Below are 9,912 nucleotides of genomic sequence, written 5' to 3'. Positions count from 1 at the left end.
GGCCTGGATCGGTTTTTCAAGGGTAGTGTAAATGGGGCAATTGATTCAAAGTTTTCTATCTAAGGAAAACCAGTTGATTGCATCGACTCATTGACTTTAAGGCAATCCCTCCCACTAAGCATGCTTGTAGCGACAGTGGAGAGGAAAAACTCCCTTTTAACAGGAAGAAACCTCCAGCAGAACCAGACTCAGTGTAAGCGGCCATCTGCTGAGGCCCACTGGGGTTCAAGGAGACAGAAGCAGAGATACAAAAGGCAACTGTAAAAGGCGACCAGGAAACATACAGCCAGGCAGACGAGCTCCGAGCCAGCTCCCATGTCAGAGTTAGAGAAAAAGGACTACACTGAAAAACAAGCCAAGCTCGAACATTTATTTACAAAGGTGTTGATGGCAGCAGCACAGCTGATATTTCTCTCCAGGATGGAGTCTCAGCCAAACAGGAACAGACCAGATGTGTGTGTGTGTGTATATATATATATATATATATCAGGGGTGGAACGGTTCACAAAATCCACGGTTTTCAAACATTCGCGACCCCATGCAGTTCCTCCTTGGACCCCCTAGGGGTCACGGACCCCCTGTTGAAGACCTCTGCATTAGACAAAGGCTGCAGCTTGACTGATGGGCTGCTACAGATGGCTCTGGATAGCTTATATCCCCTTTTTACATCATCAGGGGAATTCTCTTCAAACAGCACTTTTAGCACACATTAGCTAAGAGGTGGAGACCGGCAGTGATAGAGGTGAACGGATGGTTTTCATTTGTGAATCTCATACACAGGCTGCAGGACACACGACTCTTACAAAATGTTTGGAATGTGAATTTTCCATAATATGGGATCCTTAATAAACCATTAGCAGGAAATAAGATTTGAAGTTGTTGTTAAGAACAAAGCTTAAAAACGAAAACATCTTTTTGAAAACCAAAAGATTCAGCTGATTTATATCCAATCTGTCACTTTGTAATGCAACTGCATTCTTTATAATTATTATGTCTTCCTTTTTAAATGATTGACAGATATGGATGAATGCCAGCTGCAGAGTGTTTGCTCTAATGGAGAGTGTCTGAATACTCTGGGTAGTTACATGTGCACATGTAAACCTGGCTACAGCCCCGACTCCACTCTCACCTCCTGCATACGTAAGTCCTTCACTCAGGAACTCTAATAGTTTACTTAATCAAACCTTTCTATATTCACAGTAATCACTGATACACAGGACCGCATACTGAGCTTTGCTAGTTTACATACTTTATGATTTGGATATTTCCGTCACTGAAACTGGAACAGTGTTCACACAAGGTAACGACAACAAACCTCTGTTGATCAAATTACAGACAAATATGCATAAATAATATAACTGTCAGTAATTCTCATCAGTCATGTCAGTAGTGCAATGTGGAGTAAATGTCTGTAGGTGTTGGCTACAAAGAGTACCGTATTTTCCGCACTATAAGGCGCATAGAATAGAAGCTACAGTAGTGACTGGCGTTGCGTTATGCATCCATTAGATGCCGCTGGGCTAAAGAGGATGTCAATAAAACAGGTTTTCTTGGTAGTCTTTTGGCAGTTGCTACAAAACAGTAGCTTGTGGAGATTTATGGCCGTTTCCATATATATATATATGAGATTCATGGGTACTTGTTGATGCATTAAAATGCATTAAATTAGCATCAAAAAGCATTAAATTAGAGTTGCTCATTCCTGTATAAACCCTGTTAAAGTACTTTCAGGAGTTTGAATTCTGATCATGACCGGACTTTTCCTTTAACCAAAAACAGCTAAATTGTTTGAATGATTTAAAGCGGAAGAGGAAAAGTCATTATTAATGTTACACTTTTGCACCAACCAGCCCACAGGCTCCCTCTAAAGCTTTTCTGAGGACTTGGATGGCTGGTAGGGTGAGAGTGATAAACGCCTGTTACTTCTCTATGTAAAGCAACACATCTTTATTTTAAATTTCGTTGTACTTCAAAAAGTCATAGAGACTGTGCTGAAACCACTGTGTTGTGGTTTTCTAAAAGCTTGTTGCTTAGATAGAAAATTCAAAAATACTTCCTTATTCCTAAAGGAAAACTAAATGTTCAATTAAATTTCAATTCAGTTTATTTCTATAGCTCCAATTTACATCATGTTACCTCAAGGCACTTTACAGACAATTCAACCAGATCAGATGAAGATCATGAAATGTTGCTGAAACTCAGGTTTGTTTTTATCCAGGTTTTGTAGGCCTTTATAGCTGTAGTAGGAAGGAAAGATCTTCTGTTGAGATCTGGAAAAACTTCTGATTGAAGACGTTCACACTGCAGGCCTTGATGTTCAATTCTGTTTTTTTTTGTGGAGTCCAATATGTCTGTGAGGTCTTTCACATTTCCTAATGTGGTGAATAACTGTTATATTCAATTCCCAGCCAGCTGGGAATTCATATTACGTTGTGATACTTTAAGATGTTTATTGCCCTCCCCGGTAGGGGTGGCAAATATCCTTTTTTAATCAGTTATTATTTGGACTGTCATATATTGTTTATGAGTACACTCCCTACTAGCTGTGTGTTAGAAAAATAATTTGAGCTCAAATTATGGTCAAACAGATAATTCTGAACATACATGGAATAAATTCACCACAACTTCTGTTGAAAATTGTTTATTAACAAAAATCATTAAGCTGCAAGTCAAACATATTTCAGTTAAAAACGTTTGACTAAAAAACTAGTGAACTCTATGAAACTAAACTACTATGTACAAAGAGGAAGGGGAAACATGGTTGAAAACCATAAAACACACCTTTGGGAGGGGTCCTGTGGAGCCAGTTGGCTGAGAGGGGGTTGCAGAGCAGAGAAGAGGTCTCACAGCTGTTTTATGGGTAAGACAGCATCTCCAGTGATCATGTTAAGAGGAAACGTGGACATTGGTTCTCAATGTCCAAAATTATGATCATGGTTTATGGCACAACACTAATATATGGGACTTGTTTGTGATTTCCTGTTTGAACTGCATTCATCAAACTTAAGTGTCCCACTTGCTCAGTAGAGGACGCAATGATGTCACAGGAAGCGAGCATACTCTGTGTTTATGAAAGTAAACATGGATGATAGGGCCAGAGCGCTGTGGGCGTTATCAACTTTTCCTTCTGCTTCTGCGTAGCAAGACGCAGAATAGTGACCTTTGTTTAATATAATGGCGTTCAGGCCATTCAGATACAGGTCGTTTCTGAAAAGATCAGATTTCTATGGGATTCAGGACCACAGAGCCAAGTGGCCTGGGTCGCATTGGAAGAAAATCAGTTTTGTTCAGACTGTCATGAAAAGATCAGATCCAGGTCGCATCTGGGGAAAAATAATCACATCTGGGTCACTTCAGGCTGCTGGCTGAACGAAGCCTCAGTTGGTCTGATGAAGAGGATGTTCACTGTTATCCCTCATCATCTTCACTTTATGAAGAATCCTTCTCTGTGATATCATCTCCAAAGGTTCTAGAGGAGTTCCTAGAACAGAGCTTGACTTCCTTATTATCAAAAACCAACATTACCATTAGGTCACATTTTTAAAAAAATCATCTCAGTGTTTTATATATATATATGTATATATTTTTTTACGTAGTATAAAATTGTTATAGAAGGTTTGGAGTTTGACATTCATCGCCTTGATGGCTGTATGTAAACTAGTTTATTGAAATTCTTAAAGAAAGTAATTCAATTCAGACATCAATCTCGTTGATAACTGAAAAGAAATGTAACCTTTTTATTAAAAACATAATTTGAGTGTTGATTTTTACCTGATAGTGAAGTAACTGAAGTTTTCGGTCATACAAAAACATATTGATGCGTTTTAGAGGAGAGATCCAGGCTGAACCTCCTGCATGCTTTGACCTTAGCCCAGCCTTCTGTTTAGTGCATGAAGTATTTGCTTGTTTCCTTTCAACTTGTTGTGTTTCCATACATTTATCTTTGCTTAGATGCCAAAATGTTGTTGTCATTCATCTAGTGGTATAATGGCTGTTTATGTGCTGGGGTCTGTTTTGGGGTTCATATTTAGGCCCAGTCCCAGTAAACCCCCTACTTTCAACCCATAGCCCTACTTGCTATCACTAGTCTTTGCCCACTACCCACACACCCTGGAATTGTTAGGGATTGGTCATCTTCCCTAGGAATTGGGACAGCCCTTGCTGCATGGTTGACCTTCTGGAATGTAAATTATGCAAATACATAAGAAAGGTGCCACCATAAGAGAGGAGACAAACCTTTAAAAAAAAAAAAATACAAGAAAAAAACAACCATTGATCCTGAAATTGTTAAAAGGGAATTAGGTTGTGCTTGGTTAACTATCCTTTTCCTTTGTCAGGTATAATAAGATACTGTGCTTCTCCACTCTCTTCCTGTGCTGTCAACAGCAAGCTGTTGCCTTCTCTAACCGCCCTAGTGTCCTGTTTACCCAGTGGGGTCCTCTGACCCCTTGCTGTCATTCCTTATTTCCAGATGGGAGCATGGTTGGCAGCCTGTTTCCGTTTCAGGGGCTTTCTCTGCTTGCGGTCTCATTCTGATTTTCAAAACACCGTTTCCCTTAACATCTGTTGTATGAGAGAATCAGGGGAATCCAGAAGGCATACGCTAAGGGATTTGTTTTTACTTTCAAAAGTAAAAAAAGCAAACAAAACTGTAAGTCGATTCGAAGAAGCCATGTCCTCCATGTTTTCTCTGAACTCCTTGTTTTTAAGGGCTAGATTCATACCCATATCCCGTATGTCCACTAGTCATACATGTAAAGAGGATTTGGGACACCACTGCCCTCAAAAGAATGTGCAACATTTAGGGTTAAGGCTAAAAGTAGGGCTAGGGTTTGTATTGGGATTGGGTCTTAGACTCTGGCTGGGGAATATTAACTTTGGTGATGGGAACTGCTTTATTTCTCCACTTTTTGTTCTCCCTCTTCAATATGTATCTTCTACACTTTGGCCTACCATTTCCTCCGCCCTCTTCGTCCTCCTCCTGCACTCGTCTTCAGCCAACACACCCACCATCCAGGAAGAAAAGGGTTCTTGCTTCCGCTTGGTCAGCTCGGCAAGGCAATGTTTACACCCGGTATCTGCCCAGCTGAGCAAACAGCTTTGCTGCTGCAGTGTGGGCAAAGCCTGGGGCCCTCACTGTGACAAATGCCCCCATCCTGGATCAGGTAAGGCTCCTAGCCTCACTGAGTATTTATCATTTCTCCAAAATAAGCTGACCTTGCCTGGTGGATGGTTTGGCCATGTTTAAGGGAGCTTAAGGCATTAATAGAGGTCAAATAGCAACCAAATTTAGACATTACTGAAAAGGGTTTACTAGTTGTAGCTGAGAGCACATCCTGTAATGCATTTTCATAAAAACTTTATTAACTAGAAATAAAAATAATACAAAATTTGTTAACAAAAATAAAATAAACATAATCTCACTCATTATGATCAACCCTTATGCACTTTCCCTTTAGCTAAAGAAACTAACCAGATGAAATACATTGCAGGGCTCCCATCTTTAGTTAACATCAAATTCAAGAATATTCAAGGATTTTCCAGACTTATTTTCTTTAAATTCATGGACCAATGGCTGGAACTTCTGCCTCCCTTTGCTACTGAAAATATCATTAAAATTGGTTTTAGCACAATCTAAATTGATATGAATACATTCATATCCATAACACAGATATGATTAGGTTTTGTTGGGCTTGTAGCAAACATGATGTAAAGTTGTTCACTGTCTTTATCCTTTTAAAAATCTATTCTAACCAATGACAAAAAGGACAATAAACCCAAGTTGTAATTTTTAGGTCCTTTGAAAACCATACTTTGTGCATGCAGTCTAAAGCCTGGTTTATGCTCGGAAACCAGGTTGTTTGCGTGTGTCGCAGTTAACGCAGATATGCCCCGCCCCCTTTGCAGACACTCTGGTGCACCTCCCCAAAATTGTAGTTGACAGCAGACAGTATTGCAGACAGCGGGCCTCTGATTGGTCAGTTCTGCATCCGATCTACACTATGCGTATTTCCTGTTTGGTACCTAATGGCAGAAACTCTAGCTGTAGTGCCGTCCACAGCGCCTGACACACCTCGGACACTATCCCAGACTCCGTGCAGGAAGCTATGCTGTGCGACGGTCTGCTGGTTTGCACCCAAAGCCAAAACACGTAGTGCCATGGCCAGTCTTTGGGGAGCACTCACGGGTGAACTGTGTGTTGTCTGGCATTGGATGAGGGGCATGTAGACGGTAAACAAGCTCTTCAAACTGACATGTGGACACCCACAATCCTAGCTAGTTCCTGATTGTCCCTCTTGCATTGTGTTTGACATCAATTCAGTTTATTATTCAGTCTATTTCTATAGCGCTAATTCACATCATGTCATCTCAGGTCACTCTACAGAGATAATTCAACCAGATCATCCAGTAAGATTGGTTCAAAGTTTTCTATCTAAGGAAAACCAGTTGATTGCATTGACTCATTGACTTTTCAGCAATCCCTCACACCAAGCATGCTTGTAGCGACAGTGGAGAGAAAAAACTCTTTTAACAGGAAGAAACCTCCAGCAGAACCAGGATCAGTGTGAGCGGCCATCTGTTAGTCACAGTCAGAGAAACAGGACCACACTGAAAAACAGCCTGATCTACAACATCTATAAACAAAGATGTTGTTGGTAGCAGCACAGCTGATATTTCTCTCCAGGATGGAGTCACAGCCAAACAGGAACAGACGAGATGAAGCTACTATTAGAAAAAGTAGAGAGAGCAGAACGTTAGAGATTGAACAGATTCTGCAGAGTGGGAGAATAGAGATAGAATGAAGCAGAATGATGAACTAGGGGTCCCTATGTCCTCCAGCAGTCTAAGCCTATAGCAGCATAACTATAGAGATAGCTCAGGATAACCTGAGCCACTCTAACTATAAGCTTTATCAAAAAGGAAAGTTTTAAGCCTAGCCTTAAAAGTAGACAGGGTGTCTGCCTCACGGACTAAAACTGGTAGTTGGTTCCACAGGAGAGGAGCCTGATAACTAAAAGATCTGCCTCCCATTCTACTTTAGAAATTCTAGGAACCACTAGTAAACCTGCAGATTGAGAGCGAAGTGCTCTTTTTAAGGAAAACATATGAAGACGAAATAATAAATCTTTCTTAAAAATGTGGAATGAAGCAATGGAGGTAAAAACATTTCTAAAACATTGTATTTTTGTTGTATTGTAAACATTGCATGGTTGCTAACGTGTGACTGGTCATTGGTAGAACTCAGCAAAGGGTCAATTTTTGCTTTCTTCAACAGTGTCCTGCCATGAAGATAGTCTTGGTTTTAATTTGAATGAACTTACTGTCTCTATCCAGGTTTACGTTTTCTATATTCAAAGTGAAGATCACACTTAAAAAATCTTAGGTATTTGGACTGTAGGCTAAAGTTTAATTGGATTTTTTTGTAGAATATTTGAAGTTTCCTCACGGCCTTAAAGTAGCTCTGTAAACATTATAAACAGTTAAACAGTCTGTCTTATTTCTTTCCAGGTTTTATTGATAAATGTTTCTCCAAATGTGGTAAAAGCAGCTAAATTTACAAAAAATTGATTCATAGTTCAATCTCTAGAGTAAATTTACATACTTTCTTCTCATATTCTGTTGACAATGAGTCCCAGCATTCCTGTAATTTTATTTATATTTGTTTATTTGCTGCATTTAGAATACCTCGTTTCTTCTTTTAGATTCAGTCTGCACTCTAATGCTTCAAAAAAATTCATTGATATGTTATCTGTGTTTGTGTCATTTTGTAGCTAAGTTTAAAGAAATCTGCCCTGGTGGAATGGGCTACACCATTTTACCAAACCCTCCTGTAAACAAACCAGTGACTGTGATTACGGAGCCACAGGATTGGTCATCCTTTCAACCCCTCCCAACACCAGAGAAACCAGTGGAGGCTTTTGGGACAACAGAGGAGATTCTACCAGGTCAGTCTTTGTTTCAGTTTTATTTATTTTTTGTTTGATCAGGTTTATTCTGTTATACTTTTGGCACAGGACTGGACATACTATGTTTCTGATGCTACTTTTACTTTTACTTTTTTCCCCCTTTTTGGTTTAGCTGGTTTTCAAGTATGTAGCAAAACTTTATCACTCAGTTCTGTGTTTCACCTTTTTAGTTAACTTAACTCCAACTCAGTACCACCAACTGTACACTTATTTATGGAATATAAGGTAGACAGACCCCGTTTACATAGCACCAGCCTCTTCTTTTTCAATTTTGAATTGAAAAAGCTTCCTGGATGGGAAGCAACACATCCTCAAACTTGGAAAACAAATTCCACTGGTTTGCTTTTAACTTTAACTTTTTGGAATTACATTTTCAGGAAAATGAATACAACTTGGTTCAATACTAGGTCCCTTTTCATACACCTTTTTATGATATATATAATACCATATTCTCATGTTTTACTGCTTAACATATTTTTCAATAATTCCATCCTTTGTGTATGTTTTATTTGTAGAAACATTTATTTCTTTTTATTATTTTGGTAGAAGTTGTTGAAAAGACGTCTCCTCCTGCACCAGTGAAGATCCTCCCATCCAACGCAGGGCAGGACATCGCACCCACGCAATTTGCAGGTCAGTCTCACATTCCTGACTCACCTTTTTTTCTCCAGGTTTCATGTTTTCTCAGTCTTCATCACATTCCAACACTGTGAGGCTGCCATCAACTGCTGCTTGCTGGATGTTATTGGAAGTTTGTTATGACAGCACACTGTAGGGTCTCATTGTGTTTTTTAATGCTGTCAATATTGTTCTGCTCGTTTTCTTTTCTCTCAGAGGTGGATGAATGCCAGATCAACCCTGACATATGTGGACAAGGGGTTTGTTACAACACAGTGGAGGGCTACACCTGCCACTGTGACGTAGGATACCACCTGGATGACAGCCAGGCCACCTGTGTGGGTAAGGAATGGAGAGAAAGAAGTCCTCTGAGACATGCAAATACGGTAGTAGCCATTCAAAATGTCCCCACTTTCCTTGATGGCCCCTTCTCTGGTCTTTTGCTGGTCCCCTACAATTGCTTTTTAAAATCAGTCTTTGTACTAGACTTTTCTGTCATGATTTGTGGACATTAACATCTAAGGAGAAGCATCATCTCCTGGTCAGACCCTGTAATCCAGTGAAAGTGTGGAGTTTGAAGTTGGAGGAGATTTTGCTGGGAGTTGCAGGGAAGTGGGGCTGCCAGTCAGCTAGCTTTGACTGGGAAGGACCATTTTACATGGTTGCTACTGTATAATAAGAGCACTAAGAAACTATTGCATGAGGAGACTAACAGATACATTTGGGTTTCCTAAATTGTCTTTAAGATCAGTCCTTCTAGTCTAAAAACCTTTGGCGGCCGGTCAGATAAAAAATGTCCTACTAGATGAAAGGTTAGGTTGATGTTGGAAAAATAGGAAGCAGGATACTTCCTACTAATATTGTGTCACACTGGGGGTGGAGGTTTGACAGGACCCAGATGTAGACAAAAGCTTGAGGTGGTTGCTTTAATGTTTTAATGACGAAAGTTTGACAGAAGCAAAAATCCAAAAATGCTCAAAACCAAGAATACTCACAACAAGAAGGGGACCAGGTAATGACAAAAAACCAGTAAAGAGTAACTGAACGGGAGGAGAATATATGGGAGAGAGAAACAAAGACCAGGCTAATTAGCAGATTGGAAGCAGGTGTGAACAGAGGCAAGAAGGGAGCGAGAGAAAATGAGACTGACACAAGAGGGCAAACAGGAAATATCCAAGAACTCAAATACAATCAAAAATACCTAGAACACAAGAATCGAAATAAGACCAATGAAAACTCAAGATAAAACCAGCAGCACAGCTGATATTTCTCTCCAGGATGGAGTCACAGCCAAACAGGATCAGACCAGATGAAGCTACTATGAGAA

General features: G+C 39.9%; 1 protein-coding gene across 1 annotated transcript in view; it reads left to right on the top strand.

Moving 5' to 3' along the window:
• The window catches only part of LOC107099467 (latent-transforming growth factor beta-binding protein 1-like), a 121,756-nt gene that overhangs the window by 87,386 nt on the left and 24,458 nt on the right, over positions 1-9,912 (top strand). The window contains 5 exon segments of the mRNA XM_015397606.1: positions 1,018-1,140; positions 4,998-5,165; positions 7,773-7,946; positions 8,514-8,600; positions 8,802-8,927. Coding sequence (XP_015253092.1) covers positions 1,018-1,140; positions 4,998-5,165; positions 7,773-7,946; positions 8,514-8,600; positions 8,802-8,927 — 678 coding nt within the window.

The sequence above is a fragment of the Cyprinodon variegatus genome, unplaced genomic scaffold, assembly GCF_000732505.1.
Source record: "Cyprinodon variegatus isolate N-32 unplaced genomic scaffold, C_variegatus-1.0 Scaffold873, whole genome shotgun sequence".
In the NCBI taxonomy this organism is placed as follows: Eukaryota; Metazoa; Chordata; class Actinopteri; order Cyprinodontiformes; family Cyprinodontidae; genus Cyprinodon; species Cyprinodon variegatus.
The sequence above is the reverse complement of the archived record's forward strand: the minus strand, read 5'-3'. Positions and strand labels throughout refer to the sequence as shown.